This window comes from Erinaceus europaeus, chromosome X, assembly GCF_950295315.1.
Source record: "Erinaceus europaeus chromosome X, mEriEur2.1, whole genome shotgun sequence".
NCBI lineage: Eukaryota > Metazoa > Chordata > Mammalia > Eulipotyphla > Erinaceidae > Erinaceus > Erinaceus europaeus.
In genome coordinates this window covers 68435073-68451365 of record NC_080185.1, presented here as the reverse complement: position 1 = coordinate 68451365, position 16293 = coordinate 68435073, and the positions used below count along the sequence as shown (strand labels likewise).

Here is a 16293-nt window from a genome sequence, read left to right as displayed (position 1 = left end):
TGTTAGTGGGGGTACTCACTGAAAACTCTAGTGTACTTCTGCTTTCAGGTGTATATTTTGCACTAGTTTATGGATACATGTGAACGTATGCTCTCTCTCATTTTACCAATATTTTCCTCTAAGTATTTTATTGTTTCTGGTCTAACATCCAGGTCTTTGATCCATTTGGAGTTGATTTTTGGGGATAGCATTTAATTTGTAGATGGCTCTGGGTAGTATATTCATTTTGATGATGTTAATTCTTCCAACCCATGAACATGGAATATCTTTCTACTACTTTCTGTCTTTTTCAGTTTGCTTGAGTAGTGACTCGTAATTTTCAGTATACAAGTCTTTCACTTCTTTGGTTAGGTTTACTCCTAGATATTTTATTGTTTTTATTGCTATAGTAAAAGGAATTGATTTCTGGATTTCAGTTTCTTCTAACTTATTGTTTGCATAGAGGAATGCCACTGACTTTTTATGTTAATTTTGTAGCCCAAGAGCGTGTTGCTGGATTCCTTAGGTTTTTCTATGTGTACTATCAAGTCATCTGCAAATAGGGAGAGTTTGACTTCTCTTCCAATCTGTATCCCTTTAATTCCTTGCTCCTGCCTGGTTGCTAGGGCAAGAACTTCCAACACTATATTGAATAGTAATGGTGATAGTGGGCAGCTCTGTCTGGTACCTGATCTGAGTGGAAATGTTTCCAGTTTTTCACCATTGAGTATGATGTTGGCTGTAGGTTTGCTATATATAGACTCCACTGTCTTTAAGAATTTTCTATCTATTCCCATTTTTGTAGTGTTTTAATCATAAATGGATGTTGTATTTTGTCAAAGGTCAGTTCCCTTGATTTTGTCTGTTATAATTTTCTAGTCCTTTCTGATTCAGCTTTAGAAGGCTGTATGATTCTAAGAATTCATCCATGTCTTCTATATTATCCAACTTAATGGTATATTATTGTCCATAAAAATCGCTTTTGGGGACAGGTAGTGGTGCACCTAGCTAAGCACACACATTACAGGTGGCAAGGACCTGGGTTCAGGTGCCTGGCCCCCACCTCTAGGGGGAAAGCTTCAGGAATGATAAAGAAGGGATGTGGGTGTTACTCTGTCTCTTTTCCTAACTCCCCATTTCTCAATATCTTGAATTTCCCTAACTCCCCATCTCTCGATACCTTGAATCTCTTTAATATCCATTGTACTTTATCTCCTTTCATATTTGATCATATGTATTGGAGTCTTTTTTCCTTTTTTATGTCTGGCTTACCTTTTGTCATTATTGTCTACCCTTTCGAAGAGCCAGTTTTTGCTCTCACTGATTTTTCATTTATTTGTTTTAGTGTGAACAAGTTCTGCTCTAATTTTAATTGTCTTCATCCTCCTATTTAATTCATTTTTCTAGTTCCTTGAGATGTGAATTTATCAATAGATTATTTATTTTTGCTTTCTGCTGTTTTCTGGTATGAGCTTGTGTTGTTAGGAATTTCCCTTTGTTGTGTTCCAAATTTCTGGTACCTCATAGAGACTTTACTGCTTAAGTTCAACTTTATCAGATAGATACATAGATGATAGATAGATAGATAGAGATAGAGAGAGATAGATAAATAGATGGGCAGTCCCCACACAGGAGCAAAACTTACCCTACTACAGTGGAGACCTGGAGCCAACCTGGGTTGTATTCATGGAAAAACAGACTCCCAGGTGAGCTACCTTACCAGCCCCAGCAATGTTTTAATTTTCTTCTTGACCCAAAAGAATTATGTTAATGAGTCAACTTTTTTACAACTCTGAGAAATCATTGTTTCTTTTTATCCACAAGTGTCTTCATTCTTTAATGATTTCTCCTCTGTTATTTTTCATGTTCTTGTTCGAATACTTAGTTCAGTAGCATAAATTCAAATATTACATATTAGTGAATATCATGTCTCCTGGGTTTGTCTTATATTTCTAGGTACCTGTTTGGCAAAACCTATCCCCTTATTTGTGTGGTCTCTCCTTACACCAACTTGGTTTTCATTCTTTTTTTAATATTTATTTTATTTTAATCAAAGAGATAGGGAGAGACCAGAGCACTTCTCAGCTCAGCCTTATGGTGGTGCTGGGGATTGAATCTGGGACCTAGGAACCTCAGACATGAAAGTTTCTGCATAACCATTAAGCTATTTCCTCAGCCTTTGGTGGCATTCTTACTTGTTTAAATTTTATTGGCATTATTTTATAGTGCAGCTGGAGTTTATTTTGCTTTTTCCCTGCCCTGTTAAGTTGACAAATTAAGTAGTCTACATTTCATGTTCACTTTTCTCTCTAACTTTTATCCCCATTACCTCGAAACCCATAAGCTCCCCCAGGGCTACAGCATCATCTCCCTTACCTGGAATGTTATCAATACAACTGTTTCCTTACTTCCTATTACCTGTTTTTTTCTCAAAGCATCTTTTATATCAGTAGAAATGTAATCTTCCTAAAACACTGAACTAATTATTGTTGTTCTGGACTTTAAGATATTCACTACTTACATTCTGGATTAAATAAAAATCCCTTTACCAGGAATTTAGATGCCTCCTATCATAGGTTCTTATATTTTCCATTTGCAATTTACTGTCTGCTCCCTTAATTGACACCTCTGTTGTAGCTAAGTGACCTTTCATCCCTTCTCATTTAAAATATACTCTGTAGTTCCCCTGCTCACCTGGGCTCCTAAAACATATTGTACAAATAGAATATGCTCAGTAAGACATTCTTTGGAAATCTTGGCCAAAAACTCTATCAGGGAATTTCTGTCTGTTTTAATTACTCATAACATTGTTGGAAGCTTGTTTTATTTCTTCCATTTAAGCATAAGCACCTTGAGGACAGTGTTTTTAATTCTTAGTTTTATTCAAGGCCCTAATGCAACTAGCATGAGGTTCTAACCCTTTTTTGCTTATCTATTAGTAAATTAACTGTAGCTCTTAAGTGTCCTGAAATTTGTATCAGATACAGTCTAACCTGTAAAATGTCATGTAATGATTTCTATTAGTTTAAACAAAAACGAGGAAAATGAGGAAAACTCTATACCTTTCCAGTCACTCAAGATATTTTAAGTTTCCCTATAATATTTCTATCTCATTGAAGAGATCAGAGTAAGAAGTTTTTGCAATTTTGCTATATTAAAATCACATCAGACAATTTTCAAATTTTAATCCTATCTTAAATGTTTCAAATCTCAGAAGAGAATTGTCATTTAAATGTATAAACATTTCAGTTGTTCATATACTTATAAGCATTCATATGTGAGAAAAAACATTTGTATAATGCATATTGAGTTTTATAAGAAATAATTATATGATCCTATATGCCTGTCACTGTCAACTTTTAATAGTCTTGTAAATTGTTAATGCCTTTACATTGATGACTGGAAAAATAGGCTTCAACTTATTTTGTGGAGACAAGTCTAATCTAAGTTATCAGATAAATAGTTTGAGGAAATTCATACTAAAAAGTAAGAGACCTTTAATCCCAAATACAAATAATAATAAATGATAATAAATAAATAATAAATAATCATACTTTTTTCATTAGTTAAATATTTATATCAGATAATTTAATTACATGTTGACTATTTTTTTTAATTATCTTTATTTGTTTGATAGAGACAGTCAGTAACTGAGAGGGAAGGGTGACATATAGAGGAAGAGAGACAGAGAGACAAGTGCAGTACTGCTTTACAGCTTTCAAAGCTTTCCGCCTACAGGTGGGGACCAGGGGCTCAAACCTGGGTCCTTGTGCATTGTTAACATGTGTGCTCAACCAGGTGTGCCACCACCCACACTCACTACAAAATGTTTATTCATTGGAAATACTTTCTTAGAAATGTACACAGAAATTAACTTCAGTTTTATAATTTACTTGTCTCAGTCATTTTGATAAGTACTGATTTAAAGAAACATATACAGATTAAAAGATTATATGGAGTGTGGTATTCTCCTTCAACTATTATCTATCATAAGAGAATGAGCTTGAAGTTACTTGCTGGTAGTAGAAATGATTTTTACTCTCCACATTGTATACTTTCTGAATCAATTCCACTCATGAGAAAGAATAGCTATCCATGAAGAAGTAGCCTATTATAATGGAAAGATGACTTCATTAGGTATGATAAAGACCATATTTAAATCTTAATCACTTTTCAAATCCTGTGATTTTGGATACTTATTTAATTTTTGAAGTTATTATTTATCTATAATTAAGGAGATGAAATGCTGTATATATTGTTATAGTGTAATAACAGTGAAAATTAGATTTGAAGTGTTTATAAACATATATTACTATGCAAATTGGTTTCTAATTGATCAGAGCATGTACAGTGCTTGTTATTTGCATATATTTACAATGAAAAGTAATTTTTCTTTATTTTAGAGGGGTGTTCAGAAAATCTGTGAGAATAATAACTTCCTTTTAAAATTTTTTTTAATTTGTTTATATTTTATCTATTTATTGGGTAGAATCAGGGAGTGGAGAGATCAGCGAGAAAGAGAGAGACAGACACCTGCAACATTGCTTTACCACTTGTAAAGCTTCCCCTCTGCAGGTGGTTGATCGTGGACTTGAACCAGGATCCTTGTGCTTTGTAAAACGTGAGTTCAACGAGGCATGCCACTGTTTGCCCCCACCCCATATAATTTTATTGGTGGGATAATAGTTTACAAAAATTGTTGACATATGGGAATAATTTCGAATCCTCTTATGATAGATGGCTGGATTCCACTTCTACATCCAGATTAGGTCCTTCTCTGCCATTTTCTCCTGGGTCTTCAATGTCCTTTCCATTTCTTCTTGTCCCTTCCTCCACCAGAGTCCTTTGCTATGGTACAGTGCAAGTTTTTAAGAACTAGTGTATAAATCACAGATAGACATTGTTCAGTATTTTATATCTTTTATCAAATAACTGTATGTCTTTTTGTGTACAATTAAGCCCCTTGATGCTGATAATTCTGTCAATTATTTAATCTCAAACATGCTAAAAATATCCACAAATATTTTTATTTTCTGCTATACTTAATTTCAAGCATTTAAATGATGAATTGTTTACATTTCAGGAACATGAACTTTCAAGTGCATCAAGAATTCTGGGTCTTCCTCCACCACCTCAGTTGCCTGGTAGTGGGCTATCCCCACCACCTCCTCCACCACCTCCACCTCTGCCTGGAGGAGTTCTCCCTCCTCCTCCTCCTCCACTTCCACCTTCTGTAGCTGGTATACCACCACCACCACCACCACCTTTGTTTGGGGGACCTCCTCCACCACCCCCCCTTGGTGGAGGTCTTCCTCCCCCAGTATTACCACCTGAACTACCTTATGGAATGAAACAGAAAAAATTATATAAACCTGAGGTTTCTATGAAGAGAATCAATTGGTCAAAGGTAACAGTGATTTTAATATTTTAAGGTTCATCTAACCATAGTTCCTAATTAATAATTTCATAGCTATTTGTAAGTAGCTATAATGCTTGAGAATATCATTGATGACTCCATTGCATTCCTTTGTGAATTTACCATTTTCACTTTTCAGCTTAGTCAGTCCATAATTGGAAACTCCACAATGATTTGAAATTAATATAAAAGGCAAAAGAAAAATCAACATGAAAGAAAGTAATGTTAGAGAATAATGTTGCACTGTGTCACTAAGTTAAAATAATTTTATTTTTTTACCACTGTTAACCTTTAATATTATAAAATTCTAAAATACAGTTTTCTTAAACCATTCAAGCCTGTTGTCTTAGATATTTTTATTTAGGAGATTTTATTTTTGCACTCAGGTTGTGGGGAATATTTGACTGATAACAGAGTTGTTTTTTTTAAATATTTTTATTTATTTATTTATTGGAGAGAAACAGAGAGGGGATAGAAAAGGAGAGAGATACCTGCAGCTGTGCTTCACCACTTGTGAAGCTTCCTCCCCAGGTGGGAAGAGGGGATTTGAACTTGGGTCCTTATGCACTGTAACTTGTACACTCAATCAAGTGCACCACTATTTGCATGGCTCCTCATAATTCTTTTTTACATAGTAAAATGGACATTTTTCTTTGAATACTAATTAAATACAAATATTATTTGGTAATAATAATTTTACTATTACCAAATAATATATTTTTAAAAAATCATGTAACCGAGATTCATACAGTCCTCATACACTGGAAACTAATAGTATAATGAAGTTCAATCACCGAGACTACTGTTGAGGAAATTATTTACATATTTACAGTGACACCTGGCACTATTTCTGTATTAAATTGAATTAACTATAATATTTAATGAGACCTTTTATTTTGGGATTTTATTTTTATGGAAATTGAGCCTTGTGCATATATAATTTTACATCTGCAAGTTCTGTTTTCATTTAGACTGAGAGACAGAGATATAGAAAGGCACCACACAAGAGCTCCCTTAGCTTCATGACACCTTTCATGTGGTGCCAGGGTTCAAACTTGAACCAAGTACATGTGAAGGCATGTTCACTACCCCTAAGGCTCCAGGTTCAATAAGTTTTAAAGATAAATACACACTTAGGTTTTATGTTATCACTGCTATAAATTAACTACTTTAGGCCAATATTTTCAGACAAAAATGAGGAGACAGACAGAGTTAGAGAGACACCACTGCACCAAAACTTCCTCCAATGCTGTGGAGACTTGAGACTAGAATCTGGGTCTCCTGCATGACAAAGTAAGGACTTTCCACAGTGAGCAGTCTCTCTGACTCTACTTATACTTTGTTCTTTTTACTGGGAAGCATACAGAAATCTCTATAACTGAACTATTAAATCATAACAAAATCTCTCAGCTGAAAACTATGGTAATTGCATGCAGCAGCATTGTTTTCCATCAGCTCTGGGACATCTGACCACACAGTATAATAAAGGAATTTCCAGTAGATTAATGCATCTCTGAATGAAGTACATAATATAGTCGTTTTTTTTTTCTACTGCACAGATACTGATCAGCTCTGGCTTTATGGTGGTATAAAGGCTTGAATCTTGGATTTAGGAACCTCAGTCATGAGAGTCTCTTTGCATAACCATTATGCTGTCTACTATGCCCATGTAGCTTGTTAAATGAAGTAAATTTAAGAAATGTACTCAGATAGTGAAGAAAGAGAATTTTTAAAAAATAGTGAATATGAAGGAATTTATTTCAAGTTTAGTAGAGTTTTACATTATATACTCTTTAGTATTGATTAAATACATGATTGGAAGAATTATTTGTTGTGGATCAAGGGGAGAGTATGTGAATACAGAGTAGCTTTACACTAATATAATAGAAATAAAGTCAGTAATAAGCTTAAAGTAAAAAAAAAAAACACAATAAATAAAAAGTTAACTGAGATAACCTTGGAATGCACTTACTATTATTTGACAAAAGTCACAAAAATATAAGTTCCAGAAGTTGTTGATTCAAGTTTTGGATATGTAATACAGTTATATGTATAATTCATAGTGTGCAGTGTAATACTTCTTACATATGCAAAAGTATGAGGGTGTACTGCATATTTCTTGAATATAAGTGCAGTGGTTAAGAACACAAGTTTCTGAAGCTACATATCCTGAGTTTAAATCCAATCCTTATGGTTTTCTAGAATTTCCATAGGCATTTAAATTTTCTAGGGCTTTATGCCCTCTTCTTTAGCATGTATTAATAATAGTTTCTTCTTCAAAGATTAGATAGATAATTACATGCAGATAACTTAAAACAGTATTTAAGGTGTAGTAGGAAATATGTAAATGTCAGTTAATATGGTGGATATTGTTTTCAACCTAATCAGTGAATGTAAGGAATTCACTTTTTTAAAATTATTTTTATTTATTTATTGGATAGAGATAGCCAGAAATTGAGAGGAAAAGGTAGAGAAGGAGCCCTGTTTCACCACTTGGGAAGCTTTCCCCTTGCAGGTGATGACTGGGGGCTTGAACCCTGGTTCTTGTACATTGTAACATGTGAGCTCAACGAGTTACACCACCACCAAGCCCCAGGAATTCACTTTTTGAATATATGTTTTCTTATTTTAAAACTTTTCTATTGTTTTCAGGAGCAAGACAGTACATGAGTTTGGGTAGGGACTTACTAAATTACTTTTAAATCTACTTCAATAAAAAAGAATATATTTAATGTCAATTACTATATGCCCTGTGGCTGTCATGTACCTTTTTCTGTACACCAAAATAATTCTGCAATTTAGTGAATATTTACATGAAAAGTATTATATTCATAGATCATAAAATTAGATTTAATAGATGAGTAAAAAATATCATTCAACCTTGCAAATAGAAAATTCTTTGAGGAAGTAAATGTGAAGTAATGCTTTGGAAATTTATATTTGCTTTTTTCATTTCAGATTGAACCAAAAGATTTATCTGAGAGCTGCTTCTGGTTAAAAGCTAAAGAGGACAAGTTTGAAAATTCAGATCTCTTTGCAAAATTGGCACTAAATTTTGCTACTCAGATGAAAGGTACATTTTACTATTTATTCACTTTATGAGTGGAAATAATGATTTACAAAATAGTTGCTGTCACATGCATACAGTTTATCTCCCCTTCATATCATAGGTGTAGGTGTCTTCATATCATAACCACCATCTAATTGACAATTTCTCCAACTATAGTGTACTGAATCTCCAGTAAGGTCTCAGCCTCCTTCCACTTCCCTGCTTTAGGGTATTTGAGTCTGCTGGAATAGACCAGGAATAGTCTGTATTTTCTTTCATTTTTGTTATTGTTTGCCTTGCTGGGGCTTGCTCCTGTGACCAACTTTCTCAGATAGAAAGGGAGATACGTAAAAAGAGAGAAGTACCATAGCACTGATTTTCCCTAGTATTTAAAACTCCGTCACTCTACAGACAAAGCAGTCATGTTACCCACATGGGGCATTCACCAGTCCTCTATTTACCTATTTTGTTCCTTAAGTCCCATCTATGAATGAGTTAATCTGGTGTTCAGACTTCTTCAAGCTTATCTAACTAAACATGGTTCCCTCAAAGTCTGTCCAAGATATAACCAAGAAGATTTCATTATTTCTCATGGCTGCATAATATTCCATTGTGCATATACACAATAATTTGCTCATTTTATTTTATTGTTATTTGTTACAGGGAGGCAGAGGTAATGAAAGAAACTACAACACCAAAGCCTTTTTCAGTGTGCTAGGGTTTGGGCTCAGTTCTGGGTTGCATGCATGACATGCATACAATCCAAGTGAACTACTTCATTGTTCTACTACACATTTCTGAATTACTAGTCTGTTGTTGGACATTTAAGTTCTTTCCATATTTTGGCTATTTCAAATAGTGTTGTTTGGAATACAGATGAACATAGATATCTTCAGATAGGTGTTTTTTGTGTTCTTTGAATAGTTTCTGAGAATTGTTAGATTGTTTGCTCTGTCTGTTTTTAATGTTTGGAGCAATTTCAATATTATTTTTCACAGTGTCTGTCTATTATATGTGTGTATAATTTATTAAATTAATAAATGTTTAAAAATATACCTAAATATATAAGTGTTTTATATATTAAACCCACATAAAATATCCTTTAAATAATTTATTTATGCAGTTTTACCAAAAACTATCTTTAAATTTTCTGTTACACACTAAATTATTTCTATTTAGGGATAAATGAATTTCTTATTTCATCTAATTTGTATTGTTAGAATATTCACTAAATATATATAATCTGATATATGAAATGGAGGAGGGGGAGAAAAATAAATAATTTCTTTCCCAGTGCCTGAGATCTCATCATCTGGTGAGAGAATTACTCAAGTCAAATTAATTTAGCACAGATAGGTTTTAAAAGCTTGTGAGTACAAAATGGAAGTAGTTAATGTTCATTAAATTAAATGGAGATTCTCGAGGTGACAGAACTTCTAAAGGGAATGGCATTAGCAAACTATGGTGGTTTTATTCTTTAAGCATTAATGCCTAGCAATTTTGATGAACAACCATTGAGCAGGCCTTTCACAGTAAAATGAGTGATACAAATTTTCTGATAACTAATGGAGTACTGATTGAAGATGAATACCAGTGTGAATGCTATCCTAACTAGACTCAATTATTACTTTAATCTCTAAGGTGTTTTCTAAATCTAAAATTGTGTGGCCTCATGTTTGTAATATTTAGTTCTTTCAAGTTATAACAGCTTTTATGACAAATTAGATCTTATAATGCTCTCTGGATTAATGAAATAGACACACTAAACTCTTTATGAAGCAGCTGAGAAAAACTCTGTTAGTACTACAATATACATTATGTAACTATTGGGAATAATATTTGTGTTCTGGTTTTTGTTTATCATTTGATTTGATGAAGGATAAAAGCTGAAATAATATTATTTTCCATACAAAACCATAGTGTAGATAATAGTGATATAATATAAGAATTAAAGTAGTGATTGTGTATATTAACTAAAATTTAAATAATAATATAATATGCAGGTTGTAACTGCTTATCCTAATTAGAATTTCTAGGGTTCTCTAGAGACCTTAGGCAGAACAAAGATAATTTGTGTCGAAGTTGTAAGAAATTTCTTTGGTTTAAATGTTACTTGTAGAAAACTTAAGAAATAAGCATTAAAAAGTTAATAATAAAATTTAGCTTCTTGTCCAAGCAAATAGCTTAACTAGGACTTGTATGTCCGAGACTCTTGCCTTAATCCCTGGTACCCCTTCTACTTGTACTGATCATGCTCTGGCATCTCTCTCTCTTTTACTATTTTTATATGGACATTTCTATATTTTTCATATGAAATGCAATAAATCTTTAAAGATTAGCTTCTTGAATAATAATTTTTTTTAAATATTTATTTGCTTTCCCTTTTGTTGCCCTTATTTTTCATTGTTGTTGTAGTTATTATTAATGGTGGTGGTGGTGGTGTCATCATTGTTTGATAGGACAGAGAGAAATGGAGACAGGAGGGGAAGACAGAGGGGGAGAGAAAGATAGACACCTGCAAACCCGCTTTACAGTCTTTGAAGTGACTCCCCTGCAGGTGGGGAACCAGGGGCTCGAACTGGGATCCTTACTCCTGTCCTTGTGCTTTTGCGCCACATGTACTTAACCTGCTGTGCTACCGTTTAACTCCCATAATGATAATTTTTGATAAGGTAATTTAGCAATAAGAGAAAACTGAGTTTTTATAAATTTCTCAAGTCCATATTGAGTACCATTTTTCAGTGTTTGAAATACTTGGTATAGCTTCAAAATAATGGTGAAACTGAATTTGAAGATATATTTATGTTAAGGCATTTTTCCTCTATAATTATATTTGAAGTTTTTTATATTTTTATTTTCATTTTTTTATTATCATCAGGGTTGTTGCTGGGGCTCAATGCCAGCACTACAAATCCACTGATCCTGGTGGCCAATTTTTCTCCTACAGCCATTTTTCTCCATTTTGTTCATATTTTTATTACTATTATTATTATTAGATAGGGCAGACAGAAATTGAGAAAGACTAGGGAGATAAAGGGAAAGAATGACACTTACAGACCTGCTTCATTGCCTATGAAGCAGACCCCCTTCAGGTGGGTTGCCAGGGCTTGAACCTGGGTCCTTGTGCTTGGCAATACAGGCACTTGAACCAGGTGCGCCACTGCTCAGCCCCCTGAATTTGTTTTTCATAGACTTTGAAACAGCTGGCTGCTTTTGAAGATAATAATTTCTGTTTGATTTCAGCCTCCTATGTTTAGTGAAGAAAAAAATTAAGCAAAAATGATGAAATCTATTTTTGTTTTTATAGAAAGTCTTGGAGTTGACTTGAAGATAATGAGATAACAATCTCAGAGAGCATACTTCCTATACAGTGGTGATAATCTGGCCAGAGAGATATGATATTTTAACAAATAATTTGTCACCTTAATGTTAGAGCATTCATGTTTTGTATTTTAAATTTTATTATTTAGTTACTTACTTGTTTATTATGTTTACATTCGTGGCTTTTCACCTTTTCAGACTAATTTTTCCTGATAGAAAGAGAGAAGTAAAGAGAGGGGGATAAAACACCTATTACTGAAGCTTCCTCTAATGCACTGGGGGCAGGGTTCAAACCTGGGTCATGTGCTTGGCTAATTAAGTGCACTATCCATATTGGGTTTTCTTTGTTTGTTTGACTTTGTAGTCATTATTGTTGTTGTTACTGATGTCATCGTTTTTAGATAAAATAGAGAGAAATGGAGAGAGGAGGGAAAGACAGGGAGGGGGAGAGAAAGATAGACACCAGCAGACCTGCTTCACCACCTGTGAAGCGACCCCCCTGCAGGTGGGGATCACTTGAACCGGGGGCTTGAACCAGGATCCTTAGGCTGATCCTTCTGTTTGGCGTCACGTGTGCTTAACCCGCTGCACTACCACCTGACTATCCAGGTGAGACTTTTTGCTGGCTTGTAGTGTAAATTTTTTAATACCTAAGGCAACAAACCAAGAAGGCTTAGTTCAAACAACAAGATGAAAGTGATAAGTAATTTCATTATTTTCATTATATCAAGTTCTTTGGATTTTTCTATACAAGAAAAAGTAATATTTTGGTTTACTATCTTACCAAAGCCCTTCTATTATGAACAATTTAAATGTTTTAATTTATAATGGTGAATGCATTCATTTCCAGTCAACATTTTCTAGCTTATTACATTGTGGTAAGTATGGCTAAGTTTTCTCCCTACATTGTTAAAGATTCATCATACAGAAAATCAGAAAGAATTGAGGAGGGAACATGATTTTCAAGAATTTTAAACTTTATTTAGGATAACTGAGAACACACATGTGTGGAAATGCACATGGGCAGGGAAGGAGGGAGAGGGGAGAGAGAGAGAGAGAGAGAGAGAGAATGAGAACATGAACGTCATTTAATCATATGTTAGTGATCCCAGGTTGCCAGAGAAAGTGAGAAAAACTATGCCCATAATAGCTTCTTAGGAAATCCCAAACACACCCACATCTGTTATCACTCCCATTTCCCTATGCAACATGTGTATTTCCTTCCCATGTATGCCTGAGGGATGTATGCCTGAGAGATATGTGTTCTGGTGGTACAGTAGTGTTTGTGTTCCCCAGGTTTTCCCTATTTTTTCTCTGACCTCAGCAATAAGACAGTCATCTTTTGTACATAGAAAGGAAACAGGAATTTGTGAGACAGACATAGCATTCCATTGTTTATGTATGAGTGACCAATTTTGAAAGGGAATTTTAGAGTATGTGCAGACTTCCATGTTACACTTCAAAATGACTCTGCTGGGTAGATAGCATAATGGTTATGCAAACAGACTCTTGTTATTGAGGCTTTGAGGTCCAGGGTGTCCAGCACTACCATAAACCAAAGCTGAGTAGTGTTCTGATAAGAAAAAAAAAAAGACAACTATTTAAGTGGTGTCCAATAATGATAAAAGTTCATGGATAGATTTTTACTTCACTAACTATAAGAAAGCATTATCTATAGTAAAAGACATTTAGTTTACTTATTTATTTTAATGAGAGAGAGAGAGAGAGAGAGAGAGAGAGAAAGAAGGAAGGAAGGAAGGAAGGAAGGAAGGAAGGAAGGAAGGAAGGAAGGAAGGAATGCCAGAATACTGCTTAGCTCTGATTTATGGTAGTGCTGGGATTGAACCTAAATGAATATTATTTTAAACATTAGGTTCCAGGGCTGGGCAGTGATGTAGTGGGTTAAGCACAAAAGGTGCTAACCACAAAGACTGGAGTAAGGATCCCGATTTGAGCCCCTGGCTCCCCACCTTTGGGGGATCCCTTCACAGGTGGTGAAGCAAGTCTGAAGGTCTCTCTCTTTCCCCCTCTCTGTCTTCCCTTCCTCTCTTGATTTCTCTCTGTCCTAGCCAACAACAATGATGACAGCAGTAATAACAACTACAATGGTGAAAAACAAGGGCAACAAAAGGGGAAAAAAAGCCTCGAGGAGCAGTGGATTCATAGTGTAGGCTCTGAGTCCTAGAAATAACCCTGGAGAAAAAAAATATATATTAGGTCCCTTGACTCTTGAGAATACAGGCTCAAAGAAGAGGCTATTGTATTCATTTCCCTCCCATCACGCCTGTTTACTTAAGCCTTGAAATACAAAGGGTAGTAATTCAGTTTACCCCTCCACCTTGCTTCAGGTGCTAAATCATACTGTTCCATTTTCCTTACCCTTTCTGATACTGTCTGTCCCTTTATGTTAGATTAGATATCCTTCCTCCAAAGGCCCTGAGGCAATATAACAGCAATATCTGCTTCTTAAGTGGTTTGAGAACAATGGTTTTTGAAAAGGATGGTAGCACATTTAATTGAGTATACGCATTACCAAGAGCAAAAGCCAAGTGTCAAACCCCTAGTCCCCACCTGCAGAGGGGAAGCTTCACTAGTGGTGAAGCAATGCTGCAAGTGTCTCTCTCTCTCCCTCTCTATTCCCACCCCTCCCTCAATTTATCTCTGTCCTATCAAATACAAGGGGGAAAATACCACCACAATTGAGGGATTTATCCTGCAAGCACAGAGTCCCAGCAATAACCCTTGTGGTAAAACAAAAACAAAAACAAACAAAAACTGTGCAGTCCTTTTCAAAACATGTATATTTGACTGCTTTGGTGAAAATAACTTAAAAAATGTCCATTTGTTTATAATGTGTTTAGAGATGATTCTTTTACTTTTTATGATAGAAAACTGATTTACAAGTAAATCAATACATAATAAACTAGTACTTAAAATACTCAAATGTTACTTTAATTAGGATATCACAGACTTTGAAAGTATAATTTAGTGAACTGTAAGCATCTGGTGAACTTGTGGTAATTAGGTTTCACAACTAAGTTTTCACACAGACTTTGACTTCATAAACCAGAAACTAACTCAACTATCAAAATATTAATTCTCAAAGGACACACATTTGGCATGAAATGTATCCTATATCATTGTAAAAAATAATTACTAAATGCTTACATATTAGTTCATACTTTTACATTCTACTGTGTATCTCCCATTGTATGACCATGCCTAGTAAATCTCTAGTATAAAAAAAATTCTCAGTTCAAAAAAAAAAAATCACCTCATCTGTCTCACAGGACAAGGATGAACAATTTATGTGTAAATTTTTTTTTTCCTGGGAACCACTTTCCTGACCAGGAAAATACCTGTATGGGAGCTGTTGCTTGATACAGTGGGTTCTTCAGTATAGCTTTCCAGGATAGAGCTTACTGTTCCTATCCAGATCAGTCACCACCATATACGAGGCCATCCCAGTCAGGCAACAGGGAGAAAACTAATTGCAAAGCTCTGGTTCCTGATTGTTCTTTCTACCAGCAGGCATACTTTGGAAGCCGTTTGCACATGTCCAAATTTAAGTGTGTTTCTTCTATTAATTTGCTTTGTTTGCTACAGTTTAGAGTCACTCTTCCAATTAATTGCACAGAACCACCCCCCCCCCCCACCAGTTGGTTCTTTGCTGAACAGATCATGCCAAAGCTACTTAATATAGCCAGAGAAATCACAGGACCAAGCTGTTCCATTAATGTTGTTTCCACATTCGAGTGGCTATACCTGCTCTTTGGTCTGTGCCTCTTGCACATGTGCTCCCTCTTCAACCAGACCACTGCAGATGCCTGTGGAGCCTTCCACTTGCCTCTTCCTACGCATGACAAGCAGCATGCTTCCACTGTGTACGTTCTTTTGTGCTGCAATTACAGGCTAGGTTGTGAGCTCTTTGGGGTGAGAGGCTGGATCCTCGATTCTATTTATATTAGCATTTCTACATCTGGTAATATACTTAGGACATACTGTGTCCAATGACTCTTTGTTGACAAGGTTCTGTCTTTTAAGATCTACCCTTATCTTCAGGGCTTAGGTACACCCACAACCCTACTAAAAACCCCATAGGAATTTTTCTGCCCAGGTTTCCACCACACTGTTGTACTCTGAGATACCAGTGAAGCCTAGCCCTGGAAGGCAGGGTTGTCATATTTTAGTAGTAATGTTATACATCTATTAAAAAAAAAAAAAAGGAAAAGCAGTGCTAAATTTATGAGGGGTGTTTATAGCCAAGTAGCCAAATCAATATTGAGAGCCATCTTCACATGAATCCAACCAAATATTTAATCAACACCCCCCACACACACACACCCCAAAAGTAAAATAGGATGTGAATGTTGGAGGCATGGGAATTTGAACAAAAAGAGTCAAAGGTTTCTTAGTGTATGCTCACATTTCTCCCTTATCCTCTCTTTCCCTCACAAATGGTTGCCTCAGGAACCAGGACTTGGAACAGAGAGGCACAGTTGCTCAAAATGCCACTGAGAATTAATTC

At 35.1% G+C, this 16293-nt stretch overlaps 1 protein-coding gene across 1 annotated transcript in view; it reads left to right on the top strand.

Annotated features, from left to right (window-relative positions):
• Nucleotides 1-16293, top strand: part of DIAPH2 (diaphanous related formin 2) — an 816245-nt gene that overhangs the window by 172524 nt on the left and 627428 nt on the right. Inside the window, exons 17-18 of the mRNA XM_060182500.1 lie at nucleotides 5063-5386; nucleotides 8354-8468. Of these exons, the coding sequence (XP_060038483.1) occupies nucleotides 5063-5386; nucleotides 8354-8468 (439 nt within the window). The remainder of the gene's footprint in view (nucleotides 1-5062; nucleotides 5387-8353; nucleotides 8469-16293) is intronic.